The 17,890-nt window shown below is 32.1% G+C and overlaps 1 protein-coding gene across 1 annotated transcript in view; it reads left to right on the forward strand.

Annotated features, from left to right (window-relative positions):
* Window positions 1–17,676, forward strand: part of Ser (protein serrate) — a 234,395-nt gene extending 216,719 nt beyond the window's left edge. The window contains exons 12-23 of the mRNA XM_088194899.1: window positions 9,196–9,346; window positions 14,095–14,208; window positions 14,276–14,389; window positions 14,461–14,556; window positions 14,632–14,782; window positions 14,858–14,978; window positions 15,332–15,536; window positions 15,608–15,834; window positions 16,307–16,438; window positions 16,549–16,767; window positions 16,837–17,189; window positions 17,269–17,676. Of these exons, the coding sequence (XP_088051025.1) occupies window positions 9,196–9,346; window positions 14,095–14,208; window positions 14,276–14,389; window positions 14,461–14,556; window positions 14,632–14,782; window positions 14,858–14,978; window positions 15,332–15,536; window positions 15,608–15,834; window positions 16,307–16,438; window positions 16,549–16,767; window positions 16,837–17,189; window positions 17,269–17,653 (2,268 nt within the window). The 3' untranslated portion in view covers window positions 17,654–17,676. The remainder of the gene's footprint in view (window positions 1–9,195; window positions 9,347–14,094; window positions 14,209–14,275; window positions 14,390–14,460; window positions 14,557–14,631; window positions 14,783–14,857; window positions 14,979–15,331; window positions 15,537–15,607; window positions 15,835–16,306; window positions 16,439–16,548; window positions 16,768–16,836; window positions 17,190–17,268) is intronic.
* The last annotated feature ends 214 nt before the right edge of the window (window positions 17,677–17,890 follow it).

A 17,890-nucleotide genomic window follows, 5' to 3' on the forward strand; every position in this document is an offset into this window, starting at 1 on the left:
CTCTAAAATGTCATATTTATTTAAATTTATTATATGAAAATTTATTTCGATATGATTTCACTGAAATGTCAGTGAAAATATATGTTCATATATCTACACTCAAAATACACATTAACTGTAATATATACATAGCTAAAAAAGTGTCGAGATATTATAAAAATATTTTTGTTGAAATATTATATCAATGACTTTAAATGTAAATTTCTAACTAGATTTTTGGGTTTTAGTAAATTAAACTATACTCTCACACTTCTGATATTAATAATATATTCTATGAAAGTCTTACATGTATTTATTAAAAAAAAGAAAACAACTCGATTGCAACTAAAAGTCACACCATAAAATACCTGTTAGAAAAGAAAGGCTGTGAAAAGTTCAATGAATTAAAATAAACTATACATTTTTTGTCTATCCTGTAATGTAAACTATTATAGTTATCAATTTTGCTCATTGCATAAATTACACAGTAAATGTATCGGTTATTTTTTGGACTAGAAATATAAAGCGAATAAATTTGAACCAATATTTTAACATAAATTAATAAACCTATAAAATTGACTGATCATATTGAGATAAATTTAAATTGAAATTTTACATTTATATTTTTTTAACTGCGTGATTACTCTAGTAATTTTGTATATAGTTTATTTAATACATGTGCTAAAAACTTATAATTAATTGGGCTCTCTTCAAAATTACAGTATTTAAAAATTCATTAAAAATTACATGATATTTGCTTTGATGTTAGTCATTAATTTAATTAAACGACCAGTTTTATTATTGAGATTTCAGTAATTTACATAAATAGTTAGTGATTAGTAATTATTAAAATATATTTTTATATTAAATTTTATTCAGATGCAATGGTTAGTTATATTTTAATTTAATGTTGCTATTTTAAAATAAAACAATAATATGCTTCATAAGTTTCTGACTATTGACCTAAAAAACTGTGTTTGAGTCTCATTTGGATCTTAATGATTTTAATTTCTATTGTATCTGGAAGATCAGAATTAGTGATTATTATATAATTATAATTCCAATCGATCATCACAGATTAGGCTTACCTAAATTTTCCTAATCTCACGGTTAATAAAAATCGAGCTAGGTTGTACGTGTAAGGAATTAAAAGTTATTTTTAAAAAGCTTCTTTAGCTCATATTCAACAACAAAATTGTAAAAATGTAATGTAATTAAAAATATTAACGACTATATATCTTTATTAACTACTTATAATTATTAACTGATCCTATATTAATAATAATACTAACCGTTTTATTATATGCATTATTCAATGCTACTTGTTTGTTGTGATTTTCTTAATGAATCAAAAGCTTTACAATATTTTTTCTTAAGACTTATAAAAATTATATTTAAAAATATGTAAAAAAAATACAAAGCTCTTTGTCATATTTTAATTTTGTTACCTTCTAATTTTGACTCACTCATAAGTATTTTTCTTAATCTGAAACTATATATTTTTTTCTAAATTAATTTTGCCTTCTGATATTTTATGAGATCAATTTTTATTTTTAATTTTTCTTTTATTTTTTTTATAAATTATAGCATTTTCCATTCTTTTTTCTTTATTTTCATATATTAAATCCAATCTAATCAACTAATCTCTCGAATTATCTGTCACTAAAATAGTGCTGTATTTTATTTTTTAGCAACTCATTACGACTGATATCATATTTTTTTATTCTGACTTAAACAGCAATCATTAAATAGCACAGTTATTTTATAAATTCTATTTTCTTCGCAGTTTCATCGCAGTTTCATCTTAATGCATTTTTTTTATTTGACGTAAAAACTTTATATAAAATAATATTTAAACTACATTCAATAGCCGTATACTCTATATTAAGCAATACGGGAGATAATGCGTCTCCTTGACATTCTTTAGATTACACCCTAAAGGGTTTAGATAGTATTTCTTGAACTCATAATATGTTTACTGGAACAGATGAGCACTTACATATGTATACCCAAATTATATGTGTTTCTCTTTTAACATGTTATCTCTCAAGCAAAATTTTAGAAAATCAGCTATTCAGTATTTGCAAAAAAAATAGTATTTATTACAGATTATAAAAAAAAATATTATTTGACTATAAAATATCATGTCGGGACCATTTAGTGTTAAATTCGACCATGGAAGTAACCGATGGCGCAAACAGATTGTTTTTCGCAATTAAATTTTACCGGGCAGTAGTGAATACCATGGCAGTTAACATGTTAACGCAATCATACGAATAACAAAAGTCTACAAACATATGATTCTTCTCAATATTATATGTTCATGTATGTTTACTTATTCTTACATGAATATCTCTATAAATAAAATCTGCATGTCTCAAAGTCATATTGCTAGTTTTCATCATGAACCATCAAACTGTCTATATGCCAGATCCATCAGTGATATGCCTTTTTATTTTGCGCATAAAAGCCTTTCTTATATATAATATAGTAGGATATATGATGGATGTACACCACAAGTAAGGCACGGCTTACTTTTTCCACATAAGTTGCATTCCTTATAGTTCTCGATAAAAAATATAGCAGATAATGTGCGCTCTAGTTTAATAAATTGCGCCCAAAAACAAAATGGCCGCCGTATGTCAAATGATAAATCAAGTTCGGCGAGGTCGTGCACGGGCGGGTCGAAACATAATTGCGGATAATCTGACAGTAATTACTCTAACGGCCATAAATTTTATAGGTCATGGCGGTTCGCGAAATCTCCCCGCTCGAGAGCGACCGGCGGCAGCCATTTTCCCACGATTTCTGGGAGCCGATGGAAAAAATGGATAAAACTATAGAGATTTCGCAACGGCCGGTCGCCGCGAGAGAGTTGCACAAGGGTCGTCATTTTTTAAACGAATCCTCTCTCTCTCGCTGGGTCAGATATCCGATTTGAGCCACGACTGTGTCCTGATTCTGTTCGAATTGCGTCGTCCATCACGAACACAATTAATTTAAAATAGCGACCAAATCTAAAGACATACCTTGTTTAGATTTGTTATGATGCGTGTTCTTCGCAAATATATTGATCACTATATTGTTATTCTGCGTGTCGTTGATGACTCTTGTTCGAGTAAACTTGGCGACTCTTCTCAGCTTCCAGGTTCAAAGTTTATTGCGGAAAATCTAGATAATGATTTGAGGTCTTTTAATTAAAATTTCTATATCTCCAGATTCTTCTTTATTGACAGGCCACAATATAATTGTTATCGCTACCGTTCTGGCGGAATAAAATATTTAATTTATGTTTAACTTAAATAACATTTTTAATTGAACAACTTTCTCGCATATGATATTATTATAAAAAAAAATGTCATCATATATCTGTTGTTTTATTTAGCTGGCGAACGAATCCTTGCCAAATACTATAATATAATCATTCTTTAGTCATTGATTCTTGTATTCCTAATTTTTTGTTGACTGGAAAATGTTAATGGAAGTCGAAACGAAATGTTTTTTAATCGTTATTCCGAGAGTCGGTCATAAAACTTACATAGTGAAACAATATTTTCTGCGTATTCATCGTAAATCCCTGTACCTTTTTTTACTACCTGCTCTGAATGCAGCTGTGAATTTGATGGATCTTAAGCTACAGCTTGTTTTTAAATTGCAGCGACTTTAAAACATTTAAAAATATTCGTACGAATGTAATTTTTAACAAAAATCATTTCATAAGAAATGAGTAATAATCAATTTGTTTTTTTTTTATTCGAGAAATTCTCTAGAAGAAACACAATCTATTGCAGTAAATTAATTAATTTGATTTTTTTATTTTTAAGTGATTTCTTCTTACCTCCAACTAATAACTGGTGATATATTTATTTTATCACGTGAATAAATCACTAATATAGGCTCAGAGGTGTGGCATTTAAATTTCAGGATTTGACGGAAAAAAAGGATCATAGATTTTTTAAACGAAAAATATATAATACGTGTTCAAAGTGATCTAAATAATTTACATTTTTTTTAAATTTACTTACTACATTTTTCTTTAATTATTCTAATTACTAAAATCGTTACCTTTTAAAAACAGTTTTTACTTTGTTTGGTGATTAAGATGGAGGTTCATCTGATTACAATTTTTATCTTTATTATATTATAGTATTATAATTTTGTGAATTTTTAAGAGGTTTTGTTTCTTATGGTTTGTTCATTGAATCGAAATTTGTTGTAATTACTTTATACGTTCTATTGTCACTAATATAATAGTCAGTAACATAAATCTACTCACTGCTCAGTGCTACTACCTAATTTTCTCAAAGTTATCCATTGTGTATGGTTTTAAAGTATTGAGCACTGAATAATCTGTGTCGGATTATCCGTCTACAAAAGCTCGCTTCGATAAGATCCGATATCTATCGTCGTAATAGTCGACATATCGGCCGAGAGGAGAGTATGACGACGGGGCCCCACAGCATCCCGTTGACAAATAACGACCTCATGATCCGCTAATTATGATCCCACCTTTCCCGGCCCGCCGCTACCACGGCGACCTCCTATCTCCGGCCCGCCATCTCAATCTCGTATTGGCCGCTATCATCCAATTATAAAGTCGGGCCGGATCGAAGCTCGTAATCTACACTGCCCATCTGCTCCTCGCGAGCCTTCACTACTTGGCCATTGTTGCCGGCCAGACGTGTAAAACCGCGAGCGGCCCGCCGCTTGAGGAGCGCTGGCGTTGTTTGTATCGCGGCGAGCTGTGATCTCGACAAGATCCATTGTTGCGGTGTTATATGGTGACGCGGAGAACAAAATTCCGATCGTCGCGAGATATCGATTGATTGTCCGACAATATACTCCCAAATCATCAGCCAAATTGGCCTCGCGGAGATGCTGAAACGGCGTCGGCCGCGTCAAAAGAGATTTTCGAGCGCCAGTGCTGCCACACGTGCTCTGGCACATTACTCCCCTTTTGGTTACAATCTGAATAAAAAATGTATAGTAGTACGATAAGATAACATTTAATGTATTTACATGTCTTTCCGGATCATAGCTTCCACGATTTTTCTACTATAAGGTAAGTTAATGTAGTAGTAACAATTATACACCATTGTTTTTTGCACGTGTATTTTTTTATCATGCTACATTATTAGTATGATTAGTTAATCGTTGATATTATTATTGTAGGTATTAAATTTAAAACATTTTATTACAGATTTTTCTATATTATAATTAATAGCATCCAATATACTCATCAGTTAAATATTTTCATAGAATCATTTGGGGGGACCAGGTGGGGGCGTTTGCCCAGTCATTTAATAAAATATTATGAAACTTGATGAAAGCAAATCATTGAAAATCTGAAAAAAAATATTTTCACCAGTTAAAAAAAATATTTTCAAAATACAAAATATATTTTCAATATACAAAAATATTTTTGAGCGTTTTCACTGCTACGACGACGGCACAATTTTATTGCTTTTGACGTGGATTCTAAACATTGAATTTGGCCAGAGAAATAATGAAATGGAAATATTAAAAAACGACAACTGAATGGCTAATTTTGCCCTCCCTCCCCTCTCCACCTCCCTTAAAAAAGTTGAAATGGTGTTTGTGTTTGATTCTTGCTGGAATTTTACAGCGCGTTCAATATTTGGATTTATATTAATAATAACTCTTTGAGCGGTATCGCCGTACATGTACGGTGGTCTATCTTTTATTGTTTTGTGGTACCCCAAATAGCTATATATATATACATATATAATTGAAAAAATAATAAATTTGTATAATACTTTTTTAATTTGATTTAATGGTGATCTTTATAGAAAATAATGTACGAAATAAATTTACATAACAAAAAAAAAATTATATTAATTTTATATAAAATATAAATTGATTTTAAAAAATCCACAAAAGCCAAATAATATATAAAAAATGGATTCTAAACAAGGACCCCCATTAATTTGGTCAGAAAAATGCATCTCATTAAATGAAATACTATGAATCTTAATGAAGTGGAAATATTGACTGGTCAACTTTCGTCTGTCCTAAAAAAAGCTGAAATGACGTCACTGTGCCAGTTTTAATTATTAAATTCACTACCGTGTGACTTTCAATACAACCAGTCGCTCATAAAACGTCATTACTTCTAGAATAAGACATGTGATTCATCGCCACTCGGCTGCTGAATATCACTCATTGGGATGTTAAATTAGTCGGTCATCAATTATGCCACATGGACGTTTTGTGGATAAAGATATCTTTGTTCGTCGAAAACTTTCGTGTGAATTAACGGCTCGGATAAATTACTCCCATTGCTCTGTAAGGGTGTTGAAAAAAATTTTATTTATCCCATATGTAAATATTGTAGAGACTTGAGAATTGTAGGGATTGCTTTATTATGTAGACACGCGGGGGCGTACAGGCTAATTACTCAGTAGACAGACGCTTCAATCGAGTTTAGTGTATAAGAGGTGGTTCTATAGATCCCCAGCGGTCAGCCATCGTGGCAAAGCAGATAAATCGCATCCCAATTGATCTGTTGGAGATAATGTTGGCCGGCGCTCGTTGTTGCTCCCTCATTGTGCTCGTAACTCCACTCGGCCAGAACAGTGGTGCCGACAGGACCATAATGGCTGTTAACATAAATCCGAGCGCAATAATTGTGTATGCAAACCGATCGTCTGTTATTATACAACAGAAGACTATCAGCGACACATCTCTCTCTCTAAAGCTTATTAACTGTTTACCATTCGTACGTTCTATCTTTGTGAGAGCGTGGATACGTGACGTGCAATTCTAAACTTGAAATCAACTATATGTGTACACGTGGCTATGTGTAGGATGATTGAATGGTATGAAAGCAAATACGGTATTCTCTAAAATATTAAATTCATAGTTTCCAGTTTAAACAAGTATGTTACTGATATAGTAATAAAAAATACGAAATAGATAGGTAAAACTAAAATTAGTTTAATGTTTTTTTAACTCATTACCTACTAAGTGATAAAACAGTAGCTTAGATAACGATGATTCAGATGCTGAGATAGACGTTGTTGAACTTTTACCCGATACCATTGATATTTTTTCAGATATAGAAATATCGACGATAATATTTTAGAATATATTTCGATCATGAGCTGAAGTTTTTGCACCGCTGAGAGCCGACAATTCTCCAAAACCTTACAGTTTCACGGATTTTCAAATTCTCTATACCTAAAGTAGTAGCTGTGGTATGAGATCGCCATTCCCTTAGTATTTAAACTTTTTTTAAGCAAGCTGCCTTTTCGATTTATATTTTCTTTTAAGTATTGCAATTTTCTAGGGTAATATTGGTCAAACACACCGTAATTCTTTTCATGGAGAGCGGTAAGGGTTGCATTTTTGTTGCCGTAATATTTTATAGCTCCTTATATATTTTTTCACAAACAGATAGCACATCTATAAAACATTGTAATACGATATAAATTTTAATTTTCTCTTATTAAAGCGGAAACGCTTTCTGGCGAAAAGCGTCACCATTTGTTAGCCGTTCAATAGATCTTTAGACACAAGAAACGTCGATTTAGACAATTTTAATTGATACCATTCTTGCCTCGCCCAACAATTACGCGCATAACGAATGTCCGAAGATTATACTACGTGAGCACTAAACGGTTTCCTCACCGTGTGAAAATTCTCAATACAATCAAATACGTGCTCGTTCGCGTACATACATACATACATTTGTCATATAATAATAATAATTTAATTTTGTAATAACACGTCCATAATTATTATGTTTGTTTACGTTGAAAATAGTTATGCGTTTTAATTAAATATCGAAGCTCCTTATTGAAAGGGGCAGCCATAGACAACGAGTCCGCCTTTCGCCGGCGGCCGACCCGCCCACCGCGCATTATTGTCTATGGTTATTCAAATGAAGCGTCTTCCGCACACTGTTGCCAACATAACGACTCAATACGGCAATTTATCGCTTTTCTCGCAAGCCATTGAACGAATATTATATGCGAGAAAATTGATATGCAAGCTGCGCATCGTTAATATCGAAACGATGATCGATCGATTATAACAATTCAATTATTGTATTTTAAACTTTAATCAAAGCTATCAATGTTGCCATTTTATCCTTTTTCAAGCTATTTTATTAATAACATCAGAATGTAGACACGTACAAATGATACTCATTAGATAAATCCTCATTTTTAATATCGACACCTTAGTACAATCGCCTAATATGGGCGTATAGATATTATTCGTACAAACAGCGTATAAATATGAGCAAAACCACTTTTACCATATAGTAATAATCCACATACATAAAGCCGCAATTTACGCTGCCCGATATGGACATTTTATGTGGCGTCACGCTTGATTTGTTTATCGTGCTTATAATTTATTTCGCTCACTACACACATGATTTAAATTATTTAATAAGTATATAAAATATAAAGTGCACTGGCGAAAAGGATTATATTTATGTATTATACATCCACTCCAAAATTCATAGTCCTTTATGCATCTTAATTTTGTTTCAAAATACAAGACATTGAGACGCTTCTTCTCAACAAAAAAATGCTTTTACACTTTTGAAAAACATTTGTGAATAGAATGTTTATCGGTGGTGTCTACTATGACTGAAATTCGTTGTACAAAATAAAATATTGGAAAGATCCACCCGTTATATATTTTATTAAATTCAAAAAGTTTAACAAATATAATAATAATTAATGATTAATGAAAATAATTAAATTATATTTTACAGGCATTAAATTGATTTTTGCACTAATTGCTTAAATAAATTAATATCGCTAAAAACGGAAAAAAATATATCACAAATATATTTAAATATTCGAATACTTCGTCCATTTTTTATTCAATATTTGAATGGTTGAAAACTAGGAATAATTGAGAACTAGTCTTAGTGGCTTTGTATGCTTAAGAAAAAAATGCAGCGATTCCTTAATGAGCTCGCTAGACCCAAACATAGATTCGGTGTTAGCTATGAGGAGCTGGTCGAATTATGCCTCTCCTAATTATTTTCATCTGTATTGTAATTGCTATAAATAAATCAAAATAATATAAACGAAGAGTTAACCTAACTATCAATGTACAAACTAAATGAATATATTATAGCATGCTATTTTAATAACAAAAGAATAATAGTTTTATTAGTATCTTTACACTGATAATTATATTATTTATTTAATAAATATTGTTTTATTTTTTCAGGACGATCGAGACCATTGCACTCCGAACCCTTGCGAGAACGGCGCAGCTTGTTTCAATACTCAAGGAGACTACTATTGCCACTGTCCTGCTGGATGGAATGGAAGAAACTGTTCTCATCCAAGAGCTGCTTGCGACTCACCGCCGTGCAATGGTAAATATTTTTCCTTCCGTTGATTATCTCCAATTTTCAATTTGCACGCGGTCAAAGCGGATTTCGCACCGCGGAATGCAATAAAAACCCGAAGGTAGCACCCATGCTGTTTTGTGATTCATAGTTGGCAAAACGCCTGGTATATGGGTACTATATATTTTTCAGCGCATTGACGTTTTGCAAATCGGTACGAAATAATCTGCGCCTCCATAGGTGGTGTTCGCCAAAGACGTGATTCTCATTAACTGCGACGCTTCATAGTGGAAAATTATTTATCATGGTTATATTGTTACTTCTGAACGGATGGGTGCAAAATTATAATAATTGTTAGGTTCGAGTTTCGACGTTCCACATAATTGTCGTGATTGTGTTGTCCCATTAAAGTGGAATAGTATTGTCGAATAAATCTTCGGATTAGCGGTTCTGTCTGACGATCGCCTACCACCTAGCACGACTTTCGACTATGTGCTTCAATTGTACAGGACTGCTCTGTAGTTAATGCAGTTATCCAGAGCTTTCCATGATTCAATTCTTCAACTGATTATTTATTTAAAATTAGATTATTCTCCTTTTCTCTTAACAATGTTTCACAGGTCTTTGCTTAATCCGCAATTGCCTCTCAACACAAAGTCTTTATCTGCTACCTTATTTTATTATATTTTAATCAGTTTTTGATATAAATGTTTTTTATCATATACATATGTATTTATTTATGCGGGTAAAAATAATATTATTTAAAATGGTACATATAAGCCCATTGGAAGCTAAAAGTCGTTGACTAATTTAATTTTTTTTAATAAGTATTATTGCTTAATAAAGTTCAACCCACCATCTTGTTTGAAAATGGAGGCTAAAAATTTTTTGGAAAATTCGTAGCTCCCTTAAAAAATCATAGCGAAAAAATTAAAACTGTCAAAAATATTTAATAATATAAAATTTAAAAAAATGTTTTTTTAAACGAATAAAAATTAAAAATTTACAACTCCATTTAAAAAAATTTAAATAAAAAGTAAAGAGATCAAAAAAATCTACAATAAATAATACAATAATTGAAAAACTTCCTTTTTTTGTAGTGCTATTTTTTAGCAATGGTAAAACCAGTTAATTTTGGATCTCGTACCAATAAAATAAATATAAATTTTTGTAAAAAAATGGTTGGAAATCACTGACTAAATTAGAGATTGATGAATGTGCATAGGAAGGCGGACATATGGTGATGGGATCTAAATAATAAAAAGGCGAGTCGAAATGTGTTCATTAGTTAAAGAGATAGAGGAGATGGAGGAGAGGATATCGATTTATTTGAACTATTTCAATTAATATGATATTAGTGGCAAATACACAGTTTAATGTGTGATGAAATGATGAAACGCTATAGTAATAGGTACATTTTGAAACAAGATAACAGAGCAAACTGGGTAACTAACTAAGCTGAGATATTTATAAGGGCAATTTGTCAGTAAAGTTTTATTAAACTCTGATTAATACTATAGCAGTTAACCAGCAAAAAGTAGTAACTATATTTGTATATATTTGTATATGTGATATATAGATACCTATATTACGGTTTTATGGTATTTTAGTGATAGTCTAAAAAACTGCATTGTATTTTGAGTTATTCATAATAACTCAAAAATTGAGAATCACCATACAGTATCACAATTTATTAAGACAAACTTTCCATCTCAATAACTCTTTTATTCTTGTTTCAACGCTTGCGTTTCATTTTTTTCCTCTCGACTCTTGCTTGGTTGTCAATTTCAATTTAAAAAATATCAATCATCTCGCGTTTTGTACGCGATCGCATTTTTAAGATACAATTCCTATTATAACACACGTGTGTTAACTTCACGCTCGTTTGAGAAACACTGGCTCGAACAAAGACAAATCGAAAAATAAATCCAACGTCTATGAATTGTCTCTCTCTCGCGCGAGATGGACTTTTTGGTTGGCGCGTTAAATTTTTTTGAGGTCTGATGCTCACGAGTACACACATACATACGTATAATTCGTTTATACATACCCAAGAATCGGTTGGATATGATCTTGCATTCGCTCAGATTGAACCTTCGGCGTCATGCTGCGAAGGAAATAACTGGGGATAAATAACCCGTCAGACCAATAAGCCGCCATTTGCGAGGTAACATGCCCACCTTACACGATAACTCATCACAATTTCACGGTCGACTCGTGTATTCGTAATAAATACTTTTTGGAACGTTGCCCCGCTACAGCGACGACGGTGAAAAATATTTTCGCTAATTCGTACATTTGTAATGTGTGTAATTGTCAGGTAAAACAATAAGAGAACATCAGATCGTATTATTATATTATATCGTATCCGTTGAAAAACCGACAGAAAGTACACAAAAGTATCAGATAAAATTCACCAGGAAAATTCTTAGTCGTTCCCATTGTTATTTTTATTTTTATTCATAAACACTCTTTTTGATAGTTAATTTATTTTATATCTTTCCCTTAAAGCAGTTTTTTTAAATGTAATAAACATTTTACCCGAAAACAATGCCTAAAAAAGACAAGTTTATAAAACTTTGCAATCTGATATCGTGTTTATTGTATGTGTTTAAAAATTAGAAACCACCGACCGCTCCGTTTGCTGGTAGAGGCCGACTCCCGTGGATTCGTATGAATGCCAGTTTGCGCGCCTGTTCGCCTTGTAGAAAAGCGATGTTCGCGAACACACGTTGCATGCGAATCTAGCGTCAACATTGTTATTACTTAAGCTCGGCTATTTTATCTGTTATTTTTTTTATTTTGTATTTTCCTGATAATCAAACAGTATAGAAAATAATGATAATATAATAATACCACGTCGTATTTAAAGTTCAGATTAATTTACAACACATTTACTAATGTGTGTGAGTTTTTTCACGAGTTTTGTGGTGTGAATTTTGCTATAAAAGTCGTGGTAAAAAACTACCACTAAAATCACAACAAAATTCACTTAAAAAGTTATTGTACTTCGATTTGCGATTTACAGGTTATATATTGCATCCACGAAATATCGCGTAAATCGAAGCTTAATACTTTTCATACACGTGCAATTAATTAATTAATTAATAAACGTAACGATCAAAGTGTATTCAACTTAAATTTTGGTCAATAGGAAGGCGCAACAACAATTATCAGTTCTCAGAAGTCAAAAATTCACGTCAAAAGCATTATTGCTTTTGATGTGAATTTTTTACTTCTGTGAAGGGATAATTGTTTTTTACGCTTTCCTATTGGTCAAAATTCCGCTTAGATATGCTTCATTCGCTTCTCACTTATTGTTAGTATATTATTATAAAAAGTCTCAACCGATCATTTTTATTGTGACGGCGACGGCACGATTTTATCGCTTTTGACGTGGATTCTAAACAGCAACCTCTCTGAATTTGGCCAGAAAAAGGCATGTCATTGAATGAACTATTATGAATCTAAATGAAATGAAAATATTAAAAAACGACCACTAAATGACTAACTTTTACCCCCCCCCCCCCCCAATCTATAGAAAAAGCTAAAATGATTTTTGATTCTCGCTGAAATTTTACAGCGCTTCCAATATTTGAATCTATAAACTCTTTGAGCGGTATCGCCGTACATGTACGGTGGTCGAACCTTTCACTATTTTGATGTACCCCAAATAGTTATTTATTTACATTTATGTATAACTGAAAAAATAAAAAGTAATAAATTTATACAATATTTTTCTTATTTTTTTCGTAACTAATAAATTACAAAATAAAGGAACATAACAAAATATATTTTATATTAGTTTTATAAAGAAAATTAATTGATTTAAAACAAATCTACAGAATCGGAATAATATACAAAAAATATGTAAAATAAATTATTAAAACATACTAAAACAAAAAGTAGTAAAATATATCAAAAAATAAAACGTTGAGAATCACTGGGTTTTTTCTATAATTTACTATAAATGCAATATAAAATATTAATAAATAATTAGCAACAGAAATAATTGTGAAAAAATATGTAAAATTAACTCACTCCTAGGTGTATGCTAACAAATTAACAAATGTGTATATATTAACTCACTACTCTAAGGGTTAAAACTCTCTGTATTTATAAAAAATCATACATGCAAAAGAAATAGTAATACCTACCAACATATTGCACATAATTTTAGATTTTTTGGAATTTAAAATAGTTTTAAAAATGACTAGAAGTGAACTGAAACGACTTCATGTTAAAAGGTTTAAAAAGTGCTATTATTCTTGACCGCGTAAAACGGATACCACCAAATATAGAGATTTATAGATATATAATTAATAGTTCTATTGTTTTTACATATATTTACACGTATACATTTAAAAAAAAACAAAAAATAATAAATATATAAATTTAGCTAAGTATAAAACCATTTACTAGCTTCATGCATCACACGCGGATCCGTGTTAATTATATGACTTTGATGTTTTGACTACGGCACGGTAGTGAGAAACGGTATTTGTATATATGGCAATCCTAAGCATTAGTCGCTAAGTATATGTATATAAAAATCTCCTTAACGACAAATCAAGAGAGTCCCAAATTATATGCATGCAGCGGCCAAAACTACATATACAACCATCGATAATAACCGTTTATTCATACTGAAATACCACTACAAAGCATTTCACATTTACTTTCTTTTAACAAAAAAATAATTGACATGTCTGATATTGATTCTAAACGTATTGTTTTATTTTTTACTACAATAGTTTGTGTTACAAAAATTTTAGGAGTCGAAGTTTGCGCTGGTGGTTGCGGTGAGCATGGTCGTTGTGCTGCACGTCCAGCCGGTGGATTTCACTGTGCTTGTGATCCTGGATTTACTGGAAAATACTGCCATGAAAGTATGTTCAAACCCATATTTTATTGAATAAATAACCTAAGTATATAACATAATCTCTAACATTTCAGACATCAACGATTGCAAATATAATCCATGCCAAAATGGTGGAACGTGCGTCGATAAAATCAACTCTTTCAAATGCATATGCAAAGAAGGCTTCCAAGGAGACGTTTGCAATATAAGTACGTGTTCATAATCATGTTTTATAAAATAAGTTATAAATATTTGTACTAATCATTGAATATACTCACAGACGTCGACGAATGCAATCCAAATCCCTGTCGTAACAACGGAACATGCTCAGACGGTATAGCTGATTTTACTTGCATATGTAGAGATGGTTGGAAAGGTTTGTATCTATTGATTTACTTATTTCAAAAATGCATTATTTAATTAATTTAAAATGTTTTAATTATTAATTTAGGTAAAACATGTAACTTGAAAGACTCGCATTGCGATTATACGACGTGCAAGAACGGAGGTACGTGTCAAGATTTAGGTAGTACTTTCTCTTGCCGCTGTCCACCGCAATGGACCGGAACGGCTTGTCAAATAGCAAAAATGCCAGCTTGCAGGTAAATTTTTACTCAATTATTATATTTTTTCATTACATAAAATGGATGTTCTATAATTGTGTATAAAAATTTCAGATCAAATCCGTGTATGAACGGCGCTACTTGTGTTAATACAGGAGATTACTACTCGTGTATTTGCAAAGAAGGCTTTGAAGGAATGCATTGCGAAAATGACATCAACGAATGTGTTTCACAAGTAAATGATGCTTTTATAATATAAATCTGAATACAGTCCGAACAATGCCAGTATTTTCTTTTCGAATTACTGAAAATAAAATAAACTACAATGCTTACAATATGTGTTGTAACCTTTATTCCTTAACTATATACATATTATTTAATACTATTTTTTCCTAACAATACATGGCACACATCCCATGTTGCGTCAATTTTTATTTTTCCAACGATTCTATAAAATAAAACATTTTCTAAAGCTATACATTATTTTCTTGCTATTTTTCATACACCACATAATTATAATTCTTCAAAAAGTGTACATAAATATAATAAAACATTAAAAATCTTATATTTATTTATTTATTTTTTCAGCCATGCTATAACGGAGGGAAGTGTATAGACGGTGTCAACTGGTTCTTGTGTGAGTGTGCTCCAGGATTCTCCGGACCCGATTGTCGAATCAACGTTAATGAATGTGCTTCTTCGCCTTGCGGTCGTGGAGCTACTTGCTTGGACGGCATAGCTCATTATCAATGCCTTTGCCCACCAGGCCGTGAAGGTTCCACTTGCGATCAAGGTATTATCGATTAATTTATTTGAAATATAGCATTATATAACAATTCAATTGAATGTTGTGCTTAATTTCAGTGATAGATGCTGATGAATGGTCAGCCGACAGCGGAGCAAACGCTGAAGCTGTAGCCGGAGATGGAGGTGCTTGTTTATGGCGTGGACAATATTATGCTACAAATGCTACTTGGCAATGGCAATGTAATACATGTGCTTGTATCAATGGAAGAGCTGCTTGTACACGAGTTTGGTGCGGATTACCAGACTGCATGGCGACTCATTCGAGGATATGTCAGACTAATGCGGTAAGATATATAATCATATTAGCCCAATAAGTTATACTTTTTTTAATTATATCCATCTTGCTTTTAAATATATTTATATATCAGGATTGCTGCCACAATCCCATATGTGTGTGTGTGTGTGTGTGTGTATAATGATCAAAATATATCAGTAGCTTAATAGGACTACCAACTTTGCGATTTAGTTTATGCTGTGATTATCCACTTGGGCTCAGAGAGCTTAGGAACTCAACTGTGTAACTGGTTTTGGAATTGAAAAATTGATCATTGACTTTTATATTGATTGATGGATTCATTGTTCGGTTTTAAAGTATGATAAACTGATAATTATACCATAGCAACTAAAAATTTTAGGCTTTCTTTACATTTTTTGCTTTAATTCCTTCAAAAAATTAGCTATATTAGCTAAATAAATTTTAAAAAATTATTAAAATAAATAAATTAATTAAATCTACAATATAAATAAACATTTTAGGTATGTGTTCCTGTCGGTGAAAATACATGTCTACGGGGTCCTTGTGAACCTATGGGTGAATGTAGAACAGTTGAAGCTCGTCGTGTGGCTCCACCTCCTTTACCGGCTCCTGCTAATTGTTGGCCAAATCAAGTAATTATACCGATATATTTTTTACTGTATATATTTTGGAAAAATATATATACTAATGTTTAAATTTTGACAAAAAATTACATGTCTAACTATTAATTAATCACTTTCAGGCAATTCTATCAAACAAATGTGCTAGAGTCACTCTAGTTGTCGCTCAAGCTTCGTTAAACAGTGGAAGTAGTACTGAAGGTGTCTGCCGAGCTTTAAGAACACTATTAGCGGCTGCTCATCTCCGATACTTAACAGCCAGCGAGCCGACTATTCCTCCAGCACTCGTGTTACTTTGTGATCTTAAAAAAGATACAAATGACACAATAGAAGTCACACTTGTAAGTTTATCAAATCAAATCAAATTAAACATATTAGAATGTTTTCACTTTATATTAATTTACTTACAGTCGATATTATCGGACGATAATGAGCATGCTATCGCTGAAGGTGTACGTGTACTTGGTGAACACATATCAAGGAAGCAGAGTAACTTGTCGATCTTGGCCGCTGTTGTTGAAGTAAAAGTAGAAACGGCCGTAATAAGCGAAGGAAGCTCAGCTAGCGGTTATTTAGTGGCTCTCGTATGTGTGGCCGTTGCTGGATTAGCTGCTGCAGGAGGAGCTGCTCTTTATTGTCTTCAACAGCGACGTCGAGCACGTTCAATGAGCAATCTTCCACTACCAGCTTCGGGTGAAACGTGTCACCGGCATCACGACGATGAAAAATCTAACAATCTTCAAAACGAAGAGAATTTCAGAAGGTATTATACTCACTTTTGAAAAATATATTTAAAGGCTCATTTGTACAACAACTTAATCATAACGTTATTATTTTTATAGATATGCTAATCCGTTGAAGGACGATACAATTAGCAATTCTTTCAATGGAAGCATGAGTTGCTTGAAAGGAGGGGTAGCAGGACCGCAAGTCTCAGCCGATGGCGGCAAACAGCGTCCCCTTTCCGAAGCCGGAATGTCGAGTGACTCGATAGTTTTGTCCAGCCCATCGGGAAGCCGGGCGCACACTCATAGGGGTTCTCAAATTTTGCTTTATAAAGCTCAAAATCCTGACATCAGAAACAACACAGCGGGCGTATTCGACGATGTCACAGCCCATAAAGACTTTGGTAAAAGAGTGATAAACATGAATGTGCTACCGAGTAGCGGCAACAACGTCGGAAGCAATTCCAATTCGCCGGCTGAAGTTCTTACAGTATTAGTCTAAATAATAGCCTTAATAAATAAAAATGACAATAAGTGTACAGTGAATTATATATAAGTCGATTTTCTATTGTAAATATGCAATATTTTTATGAAAAAAAAGTAAACATTAAGTAAATGTTAATTTAAGGCATCGTATGAAATTCATCTTAGATGTAATTCTTATTAGTGTTCACTTGTATATTTAACGTATATAAAAAAAGTAAAATTAGCATGATATTAAAAACATACTACGAGCGTG

This window comes from Plectrocnemia conspersa, unplaced genomic scaffold (genome assembly GCF_051122295.1).
Source record: "Plectrocnemia conspersa isolate PC_06_02 unplaced genomic scaffold, ASM5112229v1 ptg000010l, whole genome shotgun sequence".
Classification (NCBI taxonomy): domain Eukaryota; kingdom Metazoa; phylum Arthropoda; class Insecta; order Trichoptera; family Polycentropodidae; genus Plectrocnemia; species Plectrocnemia conspersa.